Source organism: Sesamum indicum, linkage group LG6 (assembly GCF_000512975.1).
Source record: "Sesamum indicum cultivar Zhongzhi No. 13 linkage group LG6, S_indicum_v1.0, whole genome shotgun sequence".
NCBI lineage: Eukaryota > Viridiplantae > Streptophyta > Magnoliopsida > Lamiales > Pedaliaceae > Sesamum > Sesamum indicum.
The window spans coordinates 9501231-9523979 of record NC_026150.1 but is presented as its reverse complement, the minus strand read 5'-3'; the positions used below and the strand labels follow the sequence as shown (position 1 = coordinate 9523979).

Sequence of the window (22749 nt, the reverse complement as noted above, 5' to 3'; positions counted from 1 at the left end):
CTTCATATTTTTCGTCAATTGTCTTTTTTGACTGAACTACCATTATATAGATCAAGATGTACCTCCTCAATGCGTTAACTTGTGAAGATGAATAAGGGTACGTAATTTGATCAGAATACATTTATTTGCTCCGCAATAAATCTGTAATAAGTCAATTATGGAGTAAATATGAATTTTCTTTCAAATTTTCTTGTCGGTATCAGCAAATTTCATGAATTTTGACTAACGGATAGATCTATCTATTGGACAGAAATAAACGTTAGAAATATCAAATATAACTTCCTATACGATAGAAATCTATATGTAATTATGCTGAATTGTACGAGAGTGGTGTAAATATTCCAAGGAAAAAAAAAAAAAAAACGGATATTATCCCATTGTGATGACTCCTATTAATGGCTTATGTAGGAGCATTTTCATTTTATTAAGCAATTCTAGTTTTAGTTGTATTTATATCTGCAATTAAGAGAGGATATCACACAATTGTTGTTTCGTTCTTAATTAGCAAAACTCAAAAAGCAGGAGCCACCGCGCGAGGCATGCAAATGTGAAGAATCCCACTACGGAACGTGGTGGCCTACCTAATATGGCTGTTGCAACTGCTTAAAATTAGTTGAAAAAAAATATAATTTTAGTTTATAATTCAATTATTTAAAATTAAGGCTAAGTTACATTTATATTTCAGTTACACTTTTGAGGGATGTTATGTAATATTTTTCAAAGGGTGTTTGTGTAAGTTAAGGATGACAATCGGGCTGGATTTTTTGAGACTAGGATGGGTTTGGTACTCATATTACCGGGGTCGGAGACTGATTACGGGTTTTGTATCGGGCCCGTTCCAAACGCGCCGCAATCTATTTTTTTAATACTTTTTATTATTTATTTATTTATATGTGATACATTATTAATAGAAAATTATGGCATTATACAAAAAATTTTAAATAATTTTTATATATCCAACTCTATATATGATATGAAATAAAATTGATGGAATGTATTATTTGAACTATTATAATTTATTTTAGATAAAAAAAAATATGTTAAATTACCTAAATTTATAATGATATTTAGTATTATTTAAGAAAAAATTAATTGAACGTATTGTATGAATTATATAATTTATTTTAGATAAAAAAAATACTATATTAATTTAAATTGATATTACTTATTGAGAAAGTAAAAAATTAGATGAGTATTTTGTTTGTATTATATAATTTAGTGTACATCAAAAATAATATTAAAGTATCTAAATCTAAAATGACATTCTTTATTGAAATAATAAAATATTACTTGATTGTATTCTTTGTATTATATAATTTATTTTTGATCAAAATCTATGTTAAATTACTAAATTTAAAATGATATTACTTAATAAAATAAATAAAAATTGGAGTTGAGAGTATAATTTATCTTATAAAATTAATTTTAGATTGAAAACTATCTTAAATTATTTAAATCTAAACTGATATTACTTATTGAAAGAATAAATATTTTAGTCGAATGTATTTTTTACATTATATAATTTATTTTAGATAAAAAGAAATAGTATGTCAAATCACTAAATTTAGCTTGATATTACTTAATTAAAAAAATAAAAATTTAAATCGGACGGGCGGGGTAGGTCTCAGGTTAGGAAAAATCCGTCCCGGACCCATTCGGTTGCCATCACTAGAGTAAATTTTGCATTTAAATAGAGAGTGTAGTTGTAATTATAACTATAGTTTTATGTGGTACAATTATAATTATGTAAAAAATAAGAGATATTTATGTATTTTGATATAAACTCAAAAATATTAATGTAATTAAATTGAATTTAAATCAAAGTTATAAGCAATTTTATATTAAATTTAACAGTTTATCGATGAAATTATAAATATTAAAATATTTTCCAAATCACCTCAACTTCAACTTTCTTTCATGCCAAAAGGAAAAATTCCCCCAACTAAAAGTATAGGAAAATATTAAACTCTTAAGAAAAGGAGCACGTAACTTTCTTACGCTCGAACAATGAGCGTTTTTATTTTTATTTTTTTTTCTAAAGTTCTAGAATTGGGGTTTTTTTTTTTTTTTTTAGGAAGTTTTTTACCTATTTTTCAATCGAAAATTTCACTAGAAATTGCGTTTTTATTGTCTTTTGTTTCTTATGGATTTTTTTATTGTTATCGATGTATACTGATTTTTCTAATCAATTTAAAAATATATATATAGATATTCTCGCATTGCATCCAATAAAATTATGTATATAAGAATCGCGTACTGCGTTGCTAGTAGATACAAAAGGACAGTTCCCATACCACTTACATCAAATTTTTTAAATGCCAAAAATGCCCTTCCATTGACAGACCGATTTAACTTCTCAACTCATATTGCATGGAATTAACTTTCTTAAGGGATGTGATTGAATAGTTAATTTAATATGAGTTGGAAAATTAATTCAATATATAAGTATGGCAAAACTTCTACTTTTTGAAATTTATTAAATAAAAAAGATCAAATATTTTTCGGAAGATGAAAAAAAAAACATAAAGTAAATTTTTGCCATTGATTTATTATAATTTGAAGGACATTATTTTAAGCATACATATATTTCACAAGTAAAAAAAAGTCATTATGTTAGCTTTAAGTGGAAGGGTATATAAGAAAAAAAATTAATCTTAACTTAGTCTCATACGGAACTCTAATAATACGAACTAAATATGTGTTTATATATAATAAGTAATTTTATCATCTCAAATTATACGAACTAAATAGGCGTTAGTATAATTTTTCACATTGTCGCTTATTAAAACCCTGAAGCTCGATTCCTACTTCATAGAAATAGGGAAGGGACTCTCCCTATTTGAAATATAATGAATGTACAGTGAGATACAAACATGAAACTGCACAGACACAGCGACACAAACACGGTATAAAAAAACACTAAGAAACAAATATGATATGCCAAGAACATGAAAAAATATAATTTATGAAAGTTGGAGGTGATATGGGAAGATATTTTATTTAATTAATTTAAAGAAGTTTTAAATCTTACTATCCTTATATTCAAAAATATGCAAAAAATAATAATAAATTACATGTCAAACACACTATCAGCGGTGTCGGTACTGCGATGAATTTCTTTGGATTAATTTTTTAACACGTCAAATGCGGCCTCTAATGATATTTGATGCCGTATCCAATACTATATGGATAATTATTCGAAGTGTCGTGCAATACAACTTACAATTTAAATATTTCACACCCTAGTAGTATATGGCTGCATCATATCCAATTAAAGTTTCTAGGCCTGTTTCTGGCCCATCTAAAGCCTACCCCAAACAGTTTCTGGACTTGCAGAGCCCAATCAGGTAATCGGCCCGTGTACCAGAGGTCCAGAAGCTTCCCTCTTTGCTTCTCTCTCTGTATTCATAAGTCGGCCCTTTTCTTTTAAGGCTAAGATTTTCATCATTTCCTCCAATTTCAATCCGAGGAAAGAACTTTCGGAGATAGATTTTGCTTCAACTGTTTCTCTTCACTCTGCACTGCGAAATTGGGAGAGTGTGTGGATGATGAGGAATATCAGCTTTAGTGATTCCGAGCTTCTTAAATCTTAGAAAGAAACTTTCAGAGATTTCCTCCTCATAAATCAAGAATAAGTTTCTTGATTCTTCACATTTTAAAGTAGGCAAACGGATCCTCAAATTCTCGCGGGTTTTTTACCAAATCACCAGGTAAATATTTGATTTTTCAGCGATTAATAGGTTAATTTAGATGTATATGTGCCTTTTGCGGTAATGCGCGACGATTTAGTGCTTATTTGTGGCGGTAATATTGATATGATCTGTTGTAATTTTTTGATGATGATTTTCATATGATTTCTGAGGGTTATCAGTCTATTTTTGTAACTTTTGGAATTCAGTAGTGTTGTTAGTCGGTAATCAGTTTATTGTGATTTTTTGGTTTTTAATTTTGATTATATTAATTATAAAATTAACATATTGTATAGACTTTATAAATTTTCAAATAATTCGAACTTTTATTTTTAAAGTAAAAATTATAATTTATAGGATATCTTTAAAAGTTTAGTAAATCATAACATAAAAGTGAATTCTTGGGGCTAAGCTAAAGACGTTGCTTGTATCTTAGTACTGTTGAGATCCAATTATTGGTATCAGATCCATTGAATCCTTCCGGCTGTGACCGAACTAATATTTATCACGTTGTCCTCCAGAGTACGGATCTGAAAGAAGGTCGGGTGGTGGATGGTGTCGACCTCTATCTTGGGAATATCGGCCGCGCATCAATACGACGTGGTCTGGCATGATTCCAGCAGTTACCAATTGTTTAATTGGAACTGGGAGTTCGATTATCCTGGAATTCGCATTGCATGTGGGAATTTTCGGTTCTGCTTCTTTGGATTGACGTTATCGGCAATCAATTGCTGAAATTAAGTAAGGGTTTTTATTTTGATTCTTTTTTTTTTTTGGTTTAAGTACGTTTGTTACTTAAGATTTTGTATGGTAACTTTTTAATGCTGATAGTCGGAGATTGTTAGACAAGCAAAATTAGGAAATGTGGAAGAATGTGTGCCCGAGCCTGGATAAGACTCTATTATTAACGGGGTGGAGACAAAATTTATGTTTCACTGAGGGTCTAGAGATATTTGAAAGAGGATTTGAATGTGTGTATTTGAGGTCTCTTCCTACAAGGTTGATATTTATGTATGTTTAAGATACAGAGGGTATGGATACATATGATTAGGAACACTTGCCATATTTGATTGTCCATTTAGCTCGCATGACTATGTAGGAAGCGATCAAAACAACAGTTATTGTCAAACCTTTTCATCAGTAGTCGAGATAGACGTCAATGTAGTTGAAAATCTTTGATATTTCTTGTACTCTATGTAGCAGAGACCAAAGTGATCTGAGGAAGAAATGGGATTTGCTTTCTGTGAATTCTCAAGTTGCATAAGCTTATAGAAGTTGATCTTCTTATGTCAGTGCTTAGTATCTATGATGTATAGTAGTTTAATAAAAGAATGGTTTATTTTCTCTACTGATGATATCTGGCTACAGCTGTGTCACAACTATATCATGGACTAATATTTCTTTAGGCTTTCGTATGGAGTACTTAAAATCCCTAATACAAACATAGTGGTTCTTGATAATATTTGTGAATGAACTTGGCAAGTCTGCTATATTCTAATCATAATAGATGAAAAGTATCTTATGTCATTTGTGTGTTTCTGATAGCCCAAGAAACATTGTGTGGATATTGATGTTATGCAGAATATTTTGGTTTAAAATTACCAATATGGGTCTATTCTACAATTTGGCAATCATATTATATATTTGTGTCATGTGAACTCACAGATATTTAGACTCTTTTCCGTTAGAAAATATACATTTACCAAATTAATTAACAATGTTCAAAATATGCCAGCTAAGCATTCAGTTCAAGGCAAAAGCTTAACAGAATCACAGATTCACTCAATTAAGGAATGGCGCTGCTTCCATCAAAGGGAGTGGTGATTTCGGTTCCAGCCCTCATCCTCTCTGTGGCTGCTGCTGCAATACTCCTATTCTTCTTGCTTTCTGCCCTCTCAAGCTCCCCTCCTCCTTGCTCTTGTTCCACTCCGTCCATGGCCAAAAGCAGAGAGCGTATCTCGACTTCAGCTGATGACATAGAATGGGTTAAGAGTCAGATTCAAGCTAATGGATTGCATATGCAGCAGAATGTGCTACGTAAAGGCATTAATCCCCGCACTCGTCAGCAGCAGCTCCAGGATCTACTTCAGTTCAAAGGCATATCACACTATGAAGGAGAAAGTGCAAACAACCACACTGCTCTTCCTTGCCCTGGTGAACTACTTGTAGAAGAACACCACAGCAATTATGGGGAACCTTGGGCTGGAGGACGAGATGTATTTGAATTTCTTGCAGAGTCGGCCCACCTAAATCCAAGTTCAAAAGTTCTTGAGATTGGATGTGGCACACTTCGTGTTGGATTGCATTTCATACGGTACTTGGATCCTGGGCATTTCCATTGCTTAGAGAGAGATGAGCTTTCTCTAATGGCTGCACTTCGCTATGAGCTTCCATCACAAGGTTTGTTATTTAAGCGACCTCTGATTGTTAGAGGTGAAGATATGGATTTCAGTAAGTTTGGATCTGATACAATGTACAATTTGATATACGCGAGCGCCGTTTTCCTTCATATGCCTGACAAACTTGTTTGGATCGGTTTGGAGCGTTTGGCGGGCAGACTGCAACCTGTAGAAGGTCGAATATTTGTCTCACACAATATCAAGTTCTGTTCTCGTTTGGGAGGCGAAGAATGCACAAGAAGACTGAATGATCTAGGGCTCGAGTATCGTGGGAAACACACCCATGACAGTTTACTCTTCAACCACTATGAGATATGGTTTGAGTTTAGGCGGTTTAAGGCTTAAATTTTTGTAAAGGAATCAGACGTTTTACCTGTAATTTGAGGCGATAATGATCAGATTTTAAACTTTGTATCATCTTAAATTAGGTCCTTATTCAGAGTTTCTAGTTCTGTACTCGTTATGTCATTTTATCCAAATTTTGCATATTGATCATTTGTGTTGAATATTCCTCATATTGATGGATATTACTTGGCAACAGCGTCATCCCTGAGTGATTTTTCTTCTTGTTACACGTTTTGGTAGTATGATTTCAGAATGTATTTACTAGAATCAAATACAACATAAATTGTCACTGTAGATACATATTATCGTGATAACTGTTTTGATATCATAGTAATATAATTATTAGTCATAATTACGTACGTATGATGATAATTTAGTGATAAAATAAATATACTAGTTGTAGTGATACATGTTTTTCGAATTTCTCTTAGTGATAATTTTATGCACTATTTCTTTTGTTGGTGACAAAATAATTGTTACTGTCAAAATTATGAAATTCATTATTGTGAAAATAAAATATTTTCTTCCTTAAATATATATAGGTAGCAGCAACACTAGAAATTGCCACTTTACTTTTTGTCATTAATTTTTTTTTTTTTTTTTTGTTGTGACTTTTCTTAATCTAAATTTTAAGAAAGTGATTTAAATTTTATAACTAATTTGATGTAATAATTTGGAAAGGAAAACACAGCATATGTGTCTTTATTGATTTAATAATCGAAAGATGCTCATTATAACGGCAGAAACATATAATTACTATAGTAACGACCATTAGATATTTAATAATTTTTCTGAAATAACAAAGTTTCATTTTTGCGTGAGAACTCATTCAAAACAATCGAATTAAGTGTACAAATTTGAGTTCATGGTTTCGTCTCCCACCAAATGTGTATAGGTATTTATTTCTTGTTATGTGAGTATCATATAATTTCATGTGAGTTTATTATAATTTATTTTATTATTTTTAATATATTAATAAAATGATATTGTATTTAATTAGGTCAGTGTATTTTTAAATCTTTCTTCATGTGAATGTTAATCTTGTCTTATTTGTCTTAATTCCTTATTTGCATGTATTCTAAATACAAGTTTAAGCTGCTCACTCGCAAGATTAAGTAAATTAGCATTCATCCATATGTTGCTAATGTAGTTCGCAAGCAGCTTAAAACTTATTTTCCAATGATTTTCATCAACTTGCACCAACTTTTATTCATGTTCTACTCCGGTCTGAAAATTTTGGGTAAATTATAGAGCTTCCAGGAAAATTCTCATAATTATAAATATTCTTTTATTATTTAAAAAATTATTAATATTCTTAATATCTAATAAAATTATATAATTCTTGAATAGATTTGAAATTATCAACTTTGTCCTATTATATAATTTTTCTTAAAAAAAAATAATTAGGAGAGTTGTAAAATAGAAAGGATGTGGACAAAAAAGAATTCGAAAATTGTAAAAGAAAACCATCCATTTAGTCGATAAAAAAATTTACAAATTTTTAAAATATATAAAATTATAGCTCACAATCCACATATATATATTTTGGTTGGTCATTTCACCGCAAAAAGAAGAATTGGTTGAGGTACAATTAAAATTAAAGAGTATTGATAATTTTTCAGAAAACAAAAAATTATTTGTAATTATGTCAAACTTTAAAGGAGTTCATTGTAATTTACCTTAAAAATAAACCCAATTTGAAAAGAAAAAGAAAAACACCACATTCATGTTTATCCAGTCTTGCCATGTTTGATTAGCCTTAGATTCTGAATTTTTAAATCAAGGACAAAATAAAAATGTCGAGAGGAAGCTGCAGCAATCCCCGTGGGAACACTGAAAATATTCCGTAAATATAAACAGTGCAACTACACCTGTTTCCGGTGCAAATAATACATGTAAAGAAACAACTTTCAAGCTTTTCCAGCAATACTGAAAACTGTGTAGCTACTGGTGTTAAGCTTACTACAACAATGGAATGTGCTAACCAAGACCGGCTGTAGAGTCCTTCCGTGGTGCAGAGGCCTTTATACGAGCAGGTCTGGCTATTCGATCAATGAGACCGTACTCAAGAGCCTCCTGAGAAGTGAAGCGCTTCAGTCGACTTAGGTCCTTGTGAATCTACACATCAACATTAAGATTCAGTTACTTTTCGACAAGGATAACAAAAACAAAAAGGAACAGACTGCATTTTCTGCGTACGTTCATTCTCAATATTTTGAGAACCAGCAAGAGTCAAAAGGTTGTCCAGAAATTATGAAGACCACGAGCTGAAGAGGAACAACTATTACCTTCTCAACAGGCTGCCCAGTTTTCTTAGCCAACTCCTTGAAAAGATAGTCCCTTACACGTAGGAGCTCATCAGCCTCGTTACGTATATCATCAGCCTGCCAAAAAGATTCCAGAGACGTGTGACAACTTGCTAGGGAGATATTTTAGGCTTCAGGGACGAGAAGAATTGATCAAACCTGACCACGGGCAGCTCCAGCTGGAGACTGCAATGCAATTCTTGCAAGAGGCATTGCAAAACGATAACCCTTCAAAAAGGGGAAACTGTTAATGAGATGAAAACACCAATGCCAAACCACAAACAGTTTTAACTTTCATTGTCATATAGGCTAACAAATCTGATGAGGTTATCACCGAACACTTGAATATGAAACTGTGAAAACTAGTGATCAAAACACACTAAGACAGTGCGTTAGGTTTTATAATACGAAAAAGGTGGCACCTATTAGTAATCTCATTAAAAAGAGTTACTGCAAACAAACAGATCCCAGTAGAAGGCAATAAAATCATCAAGTTTACTGAAATTCTTGTATATATTTATAATCTACCTTTCCTCGTGACATGATAAAGAGTAAAATAGCTATACTAAATTATAAAGGAATTTCGGATCGAGTCCTTATTATTTTTCCATATCCAACCATCCGTTTATTTCTTTGCATATGAAAATATACCTTTTCACCTGCAGCAAGAAGAAATCCAGCCAGATTATAGGCATAGCCCACACAGTGAGTACCAACAGGGCTTTTCAAGCTTTGCATTGTATCATAGATAGCCATGCAAGGAGTAAGCTGCAACAAGAAATATTTATCATAAAAACTGAAAAGGAAAATGGAAAGAAACAACGATAGGAACATAGCAATGAGGAGAGATATTTATAAAGAGAAAATAAAAAAAAAAAAAGACAAAACAGTCACAGTCTTGCATTGTAAAATAGGAACTCACATCTCCTCCAGGGCCATTAATGTACAGATAAAGCTTCTTTGAGTCATCAATACTATCAAGGTACAACATCGTTGCAAGTATCTGGTTGCTGTACTCTTCATCTATGTTTTCCCCAATAAAAATAACACGTTCACGGTACTGCAGTTAAAGAATTCAATGAACTTTTATTGGAAAAGTTCCAAGAAAGGATGAATCAGGTACAGCCAAATTAAAAGTAAGTTTTGCCATAGTGTTGATACCGATGACACAACTGTATTGTTGACATAAGAAACAAAACAATGTTAGGGCATGACAAGCCCTCCACCTCCCTTCAAACTTTAGCATTGGAAAATATTAGTGAATCATTTAACGATATTGCAGTAAAGCAGCCAAGATAGACTTACAAGAGCATTCCACAAATCAACCCACTGCCAAGTTCCCTCAGCAGCATTTCTATAAGGAACTCTAGGTGTTCCTATTGGCATCATTGAAACACGGCCACGTGTTGGTTTGCTGTTACTAGACCTGGAAGTGTAAAGCATGTCAATAAAAGGGCACCAACAATGCACCTAAACCCAGGATATGAATATCCTTAATATGATCTTATTCAAGTTAGTTCCACGAAAAAATACTCACTGCTTCCATACGAGGAGCAACAATTTAACTCTAAACTCCTTCACTTGATTATCTCCAAAATAGATATAAAAAGATAATTATTCAACATATTAGTCCTAACTTAAACCAACACACATTTCTTCAAATGTCATAAGGAGCAAACCGGATATCGAAACACGGCGAGGAAACACATAGACATTTTAAGATATCCAACGAACACAAAGATATTAAGAACGACATCACATCGCAAGCAACAAAGGAACGAACTCGACTAGATGATTCAACCATTCAATATCAAGAAATCAGTCAAATTTTGAGCATAAACCAGTGAATGATGAACCATGAACTCCCAAGTTCGGCAATTTCGAGCAGTACAAGCTCAAAAGCCATTGAGGGGAAAAAAATCATATTCTTGCAAGAAAGCTCATTCAATCTGTCTCGAATCCCATAAAAATTAATTGAAGAAAATTTACCTGGACTGGATGCTTTTGTAAACTTTATTGTGAAACTCCACATTCACATTTTGCTTTCCCACTCCATAACAATCTGTGCAATTCCAAAAAGAAGGGAAGGATTTCAAACTTACATAACTAACTTGAACAATAACTTCAAGAGAAACTCGAACAAACGAGAAGTAGGAGATAAGAACACAGACTTGGAGATTGAGCTCTTAAACCCACAAAGACTTTGCTGCCACAGCTGCAAATGGGAATAAATTGAGAAATTAGAATCTAGTGGATTACAATTTCATCTTTCCAGATTTGAGGAAAAGGATAGAAGAAAACGAAAACCTAAGAGAGAGGTGGGAAGAGTCAACTCTGGAGTGGAGGTATGAGGTTGGAGGGACTGCCATTGTTCGAGAGAGAAAGAGAAACGACGGATTTTGGGTTTTTGGATATGAAGGAGAGGAAAAGCCGATTCATAACTTCCAACTCTGAAGACCCGCAAACCCATCTATTGGACCCGTATTATTCCATGGGTCAAGTCATTACCGGTTATCAATTGGGCTTTTAGTAGTCCTCGGTGATTAAAGTGTGTTCGCAATAATTTCTAGGGAAAATTGTAATTTTACTCTCACACAATAGGATATGTGGATTTTTATCTTCATAATATACGAGTTTAGTATATGTGATTTTACAGAATAAAAATTATAATATTTTTTGTCTTATAAAATAAAAATTATTGTAAGACATGAAGTTGTTTATATCTTATGTGACTAAATATGCCGTATTTTTATCAGATAGGATCAACAATGATATGAATTTATCCTATAGGATCAAATGTCCTAAGTCCATAAAATATGGACCAAAAATACAATACGTCCTATCGTATGTGACTAAAAGCACAGTTTCCTCTCATTTTTCTATTTTTGTGTTAGAAAAAAGTTTTATAGAGAAGTTTGGAGTTTTTGAAAACTAAAATTAAAATTAAAAAAATTGAAATTTGAATGGTTGAGAAAATGTTTTATATTGACAATTTTATTAATAAGTTGTAAAAATTGATTAAAAATGCTTACAACTTTAAGTTTAAATAAACTTGAATCATTTTAAAGCAGATGTAAAACGATTTTTTTTCATTAGTATTTTGGGATGTCATTTACTCCAAATTGTTTTAAGTAATAATGAAACAATGCATAATGACCTCTGACATTAAAATACCATTTGGTCCAAACTTGGGTATGGGTGTTGTACCATTTTTCACAGGGACAATTTATGTTTTCTTCTCCTTTAAGAGAATAGATTCGTAGTATTTGCGCCAAAAAGTTCTTTAATTTATAGAAAAATAAGGGGGAAAATGGATGAAGATGCTATTGCTCCTGCTAACAATGGATGACAATTCTTGAGTTGAAATTTTATAGAAGTATTGGACCTTAACCGAAAAATGTATGATTCATTATTATAGGTTATAATAGATGCCCAAAACCAGATTTCCTCTGTGTATGTGGACATCATTGTATTATGAATGCCGAATTAAACAGAATTAAGAAGGCTTCTCGTATGTGTTCTGCTCTCTGAATGTTGCAATGGCACTTCTTATCATACCAGCCACGTCCGAGCGAACGAAGATATGAGTGTTGTCCAGGACATGTATTATGAACTTCTGTGACTGAGGCAGTGAAGCATTCATGTTGATTATGAACTGGGCCATGGGAACGTCGCTGCACAGGAAAATAAGGAAATTAGAGGATCTTCATTGCCAGTTAGCACAAAATAGATTAGCCGTTTCTGATCTTTCACCTTTATGTGGATCTCAAGCACACCAAAGTAACATTAGAAACAAATGGAAGAAAAAGGGAAGAAGTTGAAGACAAGCATTTGGTGAAGAGGATCAACTACCAATACCCATTTATTGTTTAGTTTTTTTGTTTCGACGAGAAACATAACGTATTGGAGGATCGCACATATGGAACTAACCAAGAAGCTATTCCAACAACTCTCACTCTATACATGAAATAAGACGTATATCTCTCTCCACTTAAAAATTGTGCAGGTGAAAGTGTAAAGAAGATAATATGGCAAAGCATCATTACCACTTTCAGAAATGAAATATTAAGTACAACAGTCGTTGAAGTGGAACTATTTACCAAGAAATATACAATCCTTTGGTGGCGTTCACCATCATAAGTAACGTCCTTGATCTGCAAACATGAAACTAAATTGTAAAAAGAATGATTATAAATTTGATATGCACATCAAACCTAAATGTACTATATTTATGATGCTACCAGTTTCATTCAGCATTAATAACCTCAATTTTTTAAGACAATTCAATGCAATTGCCAACACCTTTTCAAGTAAGCTTTAAAATTACAGTGTACGATATTACAACCATCAAAACATGTATATACTACAATGCCCCAGTATATACATCAACTGTATAGAACATAAAACTATGACAATAACTTATATGGCAATTAATCATAAGCAAACACATCTTACTCCTCCTTCAATAGGAAACATTTAACTTGTCATGGACGTCATTCATACCCTAATGTTAATCCCAAGAGGAACCCCTATTCCATTCCTAGGAAATCTGATAGCAGCTCCAGTATCACTAAAGTTAATAGGATTAGCAGAAGGTCTGTATAATAGGATAGAAACATAAAAGTCTGCTGAAAAGTAACAAAGAAAGAAAAATTTCGGACTTCTTATATAAGTTGTTCAACAGTTTTGTTAAGTTACATATTAGTTCCATTCATTTGTGCAGTCCCTTCCCTTCCTTTATCTACAATTATCAAACTGAACGGAGACTTAATCAAAATATACGCTTTCAATTATTTCTTAAAATCTCTTTCCAGACTATATGGAGTGTGTTACAGATCAAGAAAGAAATATCTCTCTCTTATTAAGCCAAATTTTTCTCTCTTTATGTTTTCTTTTTACCATATTCTAATCTTGACATCAAATTAAACACATTAAGCCCAGAGAAAAATTGAAGTACAAGAACAGCAAAATACAACAAAGTCATATCCACCGTTGTAGAAGGCCATACACTATAGCTTTTGTATGTATCGTCAAATCATATCCCATAACAACTAATTAATACATAGAACCAAGTCAATTTCTCACCATTCAACTTTTCAAACAATCATATTAGGCATCAACATTTCTAAATCGAACATAAACTACACAGAAAATGCCATTAAAAGAAAAGGGAGAAAAGAAGGCAACCACTAGTATAATGGATTTCGTTGAAGCAATTCATCGAACAACTTGCTTTAAACAATCAGGATTCGTTGAATAAACAGCTCATTAAAACGATCATTTGGCTTTCATGAATTACTAGTTATTCTAAAAATAACAAGAAAATTAACCTCGCAAAACAAAAGAAACCAACCCGATTAAATTTGTTGCGAGGATGAGGTGGTGTGACAATGGACAGAGTAATCGGCGGCAAGCTTGGGGCGGTCAGGCAAGGTCAGCTCGCGGGGTTTGGTTGGGCTGCAGCAGGGACACGCAGCAGACGGAATCGAAGAGGAAGAAAATAGAAGACTTCTACTCAATGTTGTAAAGAAAAATGAGGGAAGATGCTGTCGGGACTCGGGAGTAGTGCTAGCCGGGGGGAGGGCCGCGGGCCGGGGCCGTCGAGTCAAGAGCTCGGGAGCCGACTCGATATAAAACTCAAGCGGAGGCAACTCGAGCTAAAAGTATTTATGTTCATCTCACGAATTTTCTGAATTTGTAATTTTTTTTATATATTTAACTTAATATTCAATATTATATTACTTTTATTAAAAATTAATCATAGATTATTAAGTAATATCACATATTTTAAACTTAATTAATGATATTATATAGTATTTTTCTTTATGTATTTAATCTCATACAAAAATAAGTTTAATGAGTTAGTAAATTCGATATTATTTCTATATATATTTTATTTATATTAATTATTGATTTTTTAATTATCGAATAGTTGAAGAAATGTAGGATATATTTTTGTTAAAGATAAATTTGGGTTTATCAATACTAACATAATAAATAAATATTTTAAAATAAATTTTATTTTAATTATAAAAAATTTTGTCAAAAGAATATTACATACAATGCACATGTAATATTTAAGGGTTATATGATGGGATACTTTTCACATATACATAGCATATGATACTTTTTCAACAAAAAAGGCAATAAAAAAATGATCATATATAGTAAAGTACAAATTTTACAAAGTTGGCGCCAAAATACAAAAATAGACATAGTTCAAATGGCAAAATATAATTTACCTTTTTTATAATTAGTGACTAATAAATTAGGATAATAACAATTAATTAAAATAGAAAGAATTACATATTCCATTTTAAGAATTAAAATGTACTAGGATTATTCTCAGCATTTAGCATTTTAATTTGCAAGCTTAGAGTATTAGTTTAAAAATTACAATTGGAGATTAAAAAGAGATTAAAATTACAATTTACCCCCTCCTTAGCTTTAAAGACTACAAATTACCTCTTAGGGGTATTTCAATCATACAAAATGAGCCATCAAACTCGAGGGTGAAGTTGGGAGTTTATATTATTTTTTTGGGAATTTTTTTTTATTTTTATAATTTATAAGTGTTTATAGTTATCTATAATTTTAAGTATTTTTATCTATAATTTATAATTAAATAAAATTATTTATATTTATCTGTAACTTTATGTATTTTGTATCTATATAATCTATAATTATTTGTAAAATAATAATTATTTTTATAATTTATATTTTTTTATAATCTATAAGTATTCATAAAATAACTATTTATAGTTATCGATAATTTAATAGGTTTAAATATTTTTTTAAGCTGATATATTGAGTTACATATTTTATTCCAATTCATAATACATTTTAAATAATTTATTTTATGCATGCATAGACAACATGTCAGGGAAGCTAGTATGAAAAATATAAACTCAAGGCTTGTTTTGATGAAATTTGACATTTTTCTTGTTTAAGTGTTTATGTGGGAGAGAAGTGATATTTAAATATTCACTTGAGCCAACGTATTTTTTTTAGTGCCACATGGGACAAATTAAACCATGGATAAAATTAGTGGACTAAAAAATATAATTACTCAAGAAAATAAATCCACCTCATCTGCAACGTCAGACTTTAATGCCACGTGGGATGAAAACTCTCCAAATTGAAGCAATTCAGGCGAAAATTAAAAAAACCAACCATCGCAGTACCTAATTGAAGCATTTTTTCAATAAAATGTATAAAATGTGATAATTATCATTGTTAGTGGACTATAATTGAACAAGAGCTAAGTTAAGGTACTAAAAAAAGAATTTTTCCTAATATCTTTTAGGGATCATTACACTCTTCTGAAGTTTAGTGTAATTATAGCTAAATCCTTTGTGATTTAGAAAATTACATTTATCACCCATGAGATTTGCTTCCATCTAACAAATAATTTCCCCCGTTAGTCAAAATTTATTGAATGTGTTGATATTTAAGAAAAATTGAATAAAAATTTATATTTACCGTAGATTGACTGATTGATGACTTATTGCAGGTTGAACAATTTTTTTCGATTAAAACTATTTTATAACGGTGAAGATATACGTCCTCACATGTATTAACGAATGAAGACGTATGAGGTAATTTGATCATAAAAAATTATCTGACCTATAATAAATCAGCAATAAGTCAATTTGGGATAAATATAGATTTTTTTTAGATTTTTCTATTAATATCAGTAAATTCGATAAATTTTGACTAATGAAAGAACTTATTTGTTAGACAGAAACAAATCTCAAAAGTGTTAGATGTAATTTCTCAAACCACGTAGTTATACCAAATATCAAGGTATGGGAGTTTAATCATCCCATTCTTTTTATGGCATCAGAAAATTCCGTTAGATTGATTAACCGAAGGGCAATTTGTAAGACATGCATAACTTACAAGGGAAATTTATGTAGTTTAAATAATAAGAGGGGACATAATACATTAACCCTATCATAAAATAGGGTAAAAGGCAAACACCCCCAACGTATAAAGTCATTTGCACTTTGCTCCCCACCTTTTTTTTTTTTACACTTATCCAACTCAACCTTTTAATTTTGTTGCACTTTGCATTTTTCAAAAAATAATGATAGAATATTATGTTCACATGTATGCACACACCAAAGAGCAACTATGAATTCAATAAAATTATAAATGTTAAATCTAGACATCCCTCAAAGTGTGGGATCATTAGCACTTTGCCCTTGTGACTAAAAACCATGATAAAAACATTTGCTATGATTTATAATCATAATAAAAATAATTTTCATGATGAATAATTTAAGCACAACGGGCTATTAACTTAGTGGTAGAGCACACCCTTGATAATTGCATTGTTTTGCTTGGCTATAAGGACTCTCAACCACAGTTCAATGTGTTCATCGACGCCAAATCCTGAATTGTGGATCATCCAAGCACATTAGCATGGCATGCTCCTCCTGTTTGATCCGAGGTTTAAAACCAAACCTCTCCTCAAGAGGGGATAGATGGGGGTGATTCGGGTGAGATTCAATGTAAATTTAAATTTTTACATCAATTTTATTTAATTATAATTAATAATAATTATTATCATGATTTAATTCCTAGTCAATAATATTTTTTTTCTAGTGTTAATAAATATTAGCAACAAATTCTCCACTCTACACATATTAAACCCAATTCATATTTCGACAACCAAAAGAAAAAAAATCATGCAAAAGAACAACATCAAACAAAACTCACCGCAACAAGGATGATCAAGTGGTTCAATGGTGACACCCTCTTTATAAGAGAGATCATGAGTTTCACTCCAAAAGGGAGTTGAGAAAGATTCTTCTTTAACAAAAACATAAATAAGTGAAACAAAGTACCAATAGTGACTTCGCTATAGCTGATGAGGTTTAACATTAATCTCTGCTCCGACTGATCGAAAGTACAAATTCAAAACCAATGTAAAGGTGCCGAAAGGTCCACAAAGAACTCCAAAGACTCTACGTCAATGCTAGACGAAAACTAACAAGCATGTTCAAGTAGGGTAAAATTTTACATCTAAAACCGTTCTACTACGCAGCGGAAGGGAGGTATAAAAAACCGAACTAATGAACTAAGTTACTACACAATCTTGCCCCAAATTTGGCATGCATGTCGAGGTTAAGAGGCAACTAACAAAGAGGCGAAGAGATTCATGAAACGGGAGAACGATGAATCTACGTCCAATGCCAATGTGGTCAGTAAAATCAGAAGTATTGGGCTTACTGTCCATGTAAAGTTATATTGATGTCGGCGGGCTTACTCGTTGTGTTGGGGGGAAGGGGCGACCAGCTATCTCCGCGGAAGGAAGACGACGTATTGTATGTATCCTCCGTCCCAGCACTAGGGATAGGGATAGGGGCAGCAGGTATGATAGTCATGGACTCGGGTTTGTGTTTCTTGGTCTTCTGCTCCAGATGGTTACCGGCCAGAAAACTTCCGATTACAATCTAGTTCATAAAAAGAAACATTCATTTTGTTAGAAGTGAGAGAAAATTCGGTCCTGAGGGAGAAGTAGAAGAAAAATGGGATACCTGCACGGGACTGGCGGCTACTAATAAGCCTGCGACTCCACCACCAACAACACGGCCATCTGGACTAGCCAAAGAAACGCTCATACCACCTGATCTGTTTCTCATTCCTCCCGTCTCAGAAGGCATAAACGATCCCGATAAAGACAGTATCTCAAAGCGACCCTATAAGACAGAAGCATTAAAACATCAAATGTACTGGTCACTGACAAACAATTCCATTAACTGAAGTGTACTAGCATGACAAAAAAAAGAGTAACATGATTTGCTCCCATACATGTAAACATACGACTCATAGCTGCTCCGAACAAGTTGACTTACAAGAAGCAGCATTTGTATTTCCTAAGATCAGCATATATTTCGTCCAAATGACTGATTTCACAAATCCAAATTATTCCATCCAAACATAATCTTATATGCCTACATAAGAGGACTCTATCATTTAATAGGCAAATAACCATTTTCACATACTTCATTATCGAAACAGACTCTATTCACACAAAACTTGCACTGGCAAAAAGCTCGAGTTCATAGTTTTCTTTTAAATGATATCGTTATCTGCTATCATATAATATAAAACAATACATCAATTAAACAGTAGTGGAACTATGGTCAAAGAGTAAAATGATATATATCATCCACATAATATTTTCCGAAAGAAAAACACGACAGATGTAAAACAGCAATTAGATAACAGAGGCATTATCGAAGAACTGCTTTCTTAAACAAGAAATTATTAGTATGATACTTTGTGAAGGACTCCATGTATATAAATATAAGTGATTCAGGTAAATCTATCATGAAAATCACTCGCTTGAAGTTGATTATGTCCCAAGGCAATAATCAATTTCAAGATTGTATTTTCATATTGACAAAATATTAAAAAGAAGTACCAGCATTCCAGCCACTTAAACGAACCAACGTGGAGGAAAAAGAACAAATGCAAAGCCTACATGATTTGCAATGGTATTTGCAAGCACATGCTTTTGAATTGAATCCAGGATCAAAGATAGTTTGATGAGGAAATAATGTATCATCTTCTGAAGTAGTGTTTGAAAAGCGGAAACAAGAATTAGCAAGATATAGATCTGTTCATCAAGATCATGGAGTGGCCCTCCAGAGTATGCTGAAGATTTTGGCACACAAAAAGGAAGTGGTTGAACAGGAAAAGGACTAGGTAAAACAAAACAAGATAAAACTACGCATCAAGGAAAAGAATAGTAAATGAACTAATTCGAATCTCAATTAACAAACAGCACAGAAAAATATTGATTCAACAAATAAAAATGAATAGGAGAAGCAGAACTTGTCTAGCCACCACAGAAAGCAAGCAAAAGTTGCATCAAAGTCATCACAACAGGGTCAAAATGTCAAAAGAATGTTAAAACAAATCAATTTGGTAGACTTTAGAAAAGCACATTTGCAGAAAGACCGTGAAGTGCGTAAAATATTTAACTAAGCTATCTAAATGAAAAGGAAAAAAAAATACAAACAAAAACAACAACTTAAATGAAGCACCTCATATGTCAATGTACCACCAGAAGAATCAGGTTGACGAAGAGTTACGCTTGAAACGACACCGTTTGCCGAGAGAACACAAATTGCCCGGGGACCTTGCTGAGAGAAAGATATAATCTTCATGGTCACATCCTAAACCACCAAAGAAGTAATATTAACACCGAATTTCAAATTCCATCTTTCTCTAATACAGAAATGAATTGCTGACTTAAGCAACATCAGAGGTAATGATATGATATAAGAACTGTAACCTTATCCCATTTTGCACCAAAGTTCAACTTAACAACATCGAAAAACTAACTTGATAGTTATTAACTTCAACTCGAAAGATACACTTATTTTATCATAAAATGCAGATATCATTAAGAGTTTACCTCTCCAGCATTGACAGTGATTATATGCGGCATAAAATTAGCACCAACAGAACATGAAACCCATTCACCTGCTAAAAAGTAAAAGATCATCAATACACAGCAACGAACGAGGAAGTGAAAGATACTTTCACTCTACTGTAAAAATGTTTATACCAGTTTAGACAGCATAACCACATTATGCACGCAATAGGAAATACATAAGAGAGTAATATTCAAGTGATATAAATTAAGCACAACTTGAACTTTACATGCATTGCACCAAATATATTTATGATCCTTGAAACTCGAGATAATTTCATTCAATTACAAACATAAAGCATAATATGATGCATGGGAATAACTAATAGATAAGACATAAAAATCACCAGCATGACTAAAATCTTTTGCAGATTTCAAGGAAAGGGGCAGCTTAGTATACAATAATCTATAATCAGCTAAAAATTTTGATATAAAAGATAATGCATGCTGCCAAATTATGAGCTCATTTTCCCTCCAACAGGGCAAGCGAATAGTTCAACAGCTGCAACCAGAATCATGTAAAATGGCTACACATCACAATAATACAAATATCAAAGGATACACACAACTCAGCAGCAATTTTCTAGTTACTTCGACTGCCAATAATAAACACATTTTGGATTGAAGTTTCAAAATGTCATAATCCGACAAAAGTATTAGTCACTTGGCAAGAGAACGAAACCTTTCCACATAAGGAGACATGAGTCACTTTTGTAAGATGAATACCGAATGCTTAAACCGATGCTTTAGTGCAATTACCAGGTAGTTCAAGAAAGCAATTCCCTCAAGCAGACCCATCTCTACAAAAGGAAAAACTCCCAATAACTTCCATAATTTCAAGATTCCCTCTTTCCCACACTAACCCAAAAGCCCACTTGATTCTCAAGACCGCCCATTTGATTCTCAAGACTGCCCATTTGAAACAAGATCTTAGTTGAAATATCCATTCACAGGCCCCACTCCTTATCCCCTCCTATACCATATGTTTATATTTCCCACACGAAACTCGAATTCATACAACGCAAGCGACCAGATCGACACACAAGACAAAAGCTTCATTGGCATGCATGCAAGTAACAATAAACATACACGCATAGTAAAATTGCAGAATTATGATTTCATTACCGGAACCCTCATTCTCCATTCTCAGCTGCTGCAGCTTGACACCCGAGCCAACGGACCGGACCTTTCCACGCTTCCCGACCGCAGAGAAGTCGATCACCGGAGGCGGGGCGGAGGAGGAAATCGGCTTCGGTGAGAGAGCCATACCTACTGACCCATCAGGGCCATACTTCCTAGGCCTGCCCCTTTTTTTCTTCAAGGTGGTGTCGCCCCCCACTCCGGCAGCCCCTGACTGCGGCGGAGCACCAGAAACTGGTGCTGGGCTTACAGTGATAGCTAGTGACGCTGATCCAGTGACCTCAGGTGGATTTTCAGTTGTGGTCCTAGGAGCCACATGGTACTCCGAGGGAGCATCTGATCCCACCACTGTCACTCCACTGCTACTCAAAGTATTAGTACCTTCCATAAATTAAACTTCAACAAACAAACCTCGCTCTCAACTTTTCTTTAAAACCCCATTATTTTCTTGGAAGTAGAATCGCACAAGCTGTCGAGATTTCTATCAAATTATAAAATGAACCCAGTAAACTAAAGCAAAAAGAAAACAGAAAATGCCTGAAAATCCAAAAACCCAGTTGCGAGAACTTAACAAGATTCAACTTTTTCACTCAAACAAGCTTTACCAAGTCTGAACAGAGCTGAAAAACTACTCTGAGATCAAAGTGGAAGAAGACAACTGTGACTGCTCCTTTTTCACTTTTTTTGCCAAAAATATTTTAATCAGAAGCAGAGCAAAGCAAATGAAAGAGAGTAATGAAAATTATAGAAGAAAAACAAGATTTTTGGGTTGTAAGAAAAGAAAGAAGTTGAATTTTGCAAAAAAAGAAAAGAGAAGAAGCGAGATTTACAAGAGAAAGATTGAATTTTTTTAATGTGGTGGTTGATGAGAAAAATGAGAAGAAGAAGAAAACAAGTTTGAATATTTTGGAGTTAAAGCCAATTTAGGTTCCCTAATTTCCCTCAGATTGTCCGAATTGGGATTTAAAATAATGGCAAGAAAATATTAAATATTGGGTCATTAATTGTTAATTATTTGAAATCAAGAATTTTATGTATTTGGGTTAATAAAATGGTTGGAGTCCGGTTTGGGAAAAAAAAGATTTTTTTAATATAAAAAAAAATAAAAAGTAATTGTAGTTGGGAAAAGTGAAATTAGGTTGCCAAGGCATGAAGACAGCCATCACTCTCCTTTATAAAAGATTATTAATATTATTAAACACATGGCCATATATTTTTGTATTATCATCTCTATATATTTATTTTATTTAAAAAAATATTATTTGGTATCTTATACAGATAGAAAGGAAATAAACAGATAAAAAGGAAAATTATGGAAAAATTATGACTGCAATTTTTGCTTTTTCCCATTGTATAATTAGAATTAATAATCGATTTTTTTACTCTTTTATTTTCTTCTTTCCTCACACCTTTAGGGA

The 22749-nt window shown here is 32.7% G+C and overlaps 4 protein-coding genes across 5 annotated transcripts; 1 reads left to right on the top strand and 3 right to left on the bottom strand.

Moving 5' to 3' along the window:
• On the top strand, nt 3441-6634 carry LOC105164194. The gene is made up of 3 exons (XM_011082800.2): nt 3441-3710; nt 4211-4430; nt 5425-6634. Exon 3 carries the CDS (start codon nt 5483-5485, stop codon nt 6431-6433), a length of 951 nt encoding a protein of 316 aa, XP_011081102.1. The 5' UTR covers nt 3441-3710; nt 4211-4430; nt 5425-5482; the 3' UTR covers nt 6434-6634.
• On the bottom strand, nt 8231-11194 carry LOC105164193 (ATP-dependent Clp protease proteolytic subunit-related protein 2, chloroplastic). Its single transcript, XM_011082799.2, has 9 exons — nt 11047-11194; nt 10911-10954; nt 10729-10801; nt 10045-10165; nt 9662-9799; nt 9391-9507; nt 8899-8967; nt 8722-8817; nt 8231-8551 (listed from the first exon to the last, which is right to left on the bottom strand). The coding sequence occupies exons 1-9, from the start codon at nt 11106-11108 to the stop codon at nt 8414-8416; spliced, it is 858 nt and encodes a 285-aa protein (XP_011081101.1). The 5' UTR covers nt 11109-11194; the 3' UTR covers nt 8231-8413.
• LOC105164192 (RNA polymerase II transcription factor B subunit 5) lies at nt 12082-14378 on the bottom strand. The gene is made up of 3 exons (XM_011082797.2): nt 14093-14378; nt 12840-12893; nt 12082-12413 (listed from the first exon to the last, which is right to left on the bottom strand). The coding sequence occupies exons 2-3, from the start codon at nt 12875-12877 to the stop codon at nt 12236-12238; spliced, it is 216 nt and encodes a 71-aa protein (XP_011081099.1). The 5' UTR covers nt 12878-12893; nt 14093-14378; the 3' UTR covers nt 12082-12235.
• On the bottom strand, nt 17483-22282 carry LOC105164191 (AT-hook motif nuclear-localized protein 1). 2 transcript variants are annotated; one of them, XM_011082795.2, is made up of 5 exons: nt 21317-22282; nt 20174-20244; nt 19800-19931; nt 18285-18446; nt 17483-18200 (listed from the first exon to the last, which is right to left on the bottom strand). In XM_011082795.2, the coding sequence occupies exons 1-5, from the start codon at nt 21717-21719 to the stop codon at nt 17973-17975; spliced, it is 996 nt and encodes a 331-aa protein (XP_011081097.1). In that variant the 5' UTR covers nt 21720-22282; the 3' UTR covers nt 17483-17972. The 2 variants fall into 2 exon arrangements, with proteins under 2 accessions (XP_011081097.1, XP_011081098.1); XM_011082796.2 differs by having other exon boundaries at nt 20174-20241; nt 21317-22281.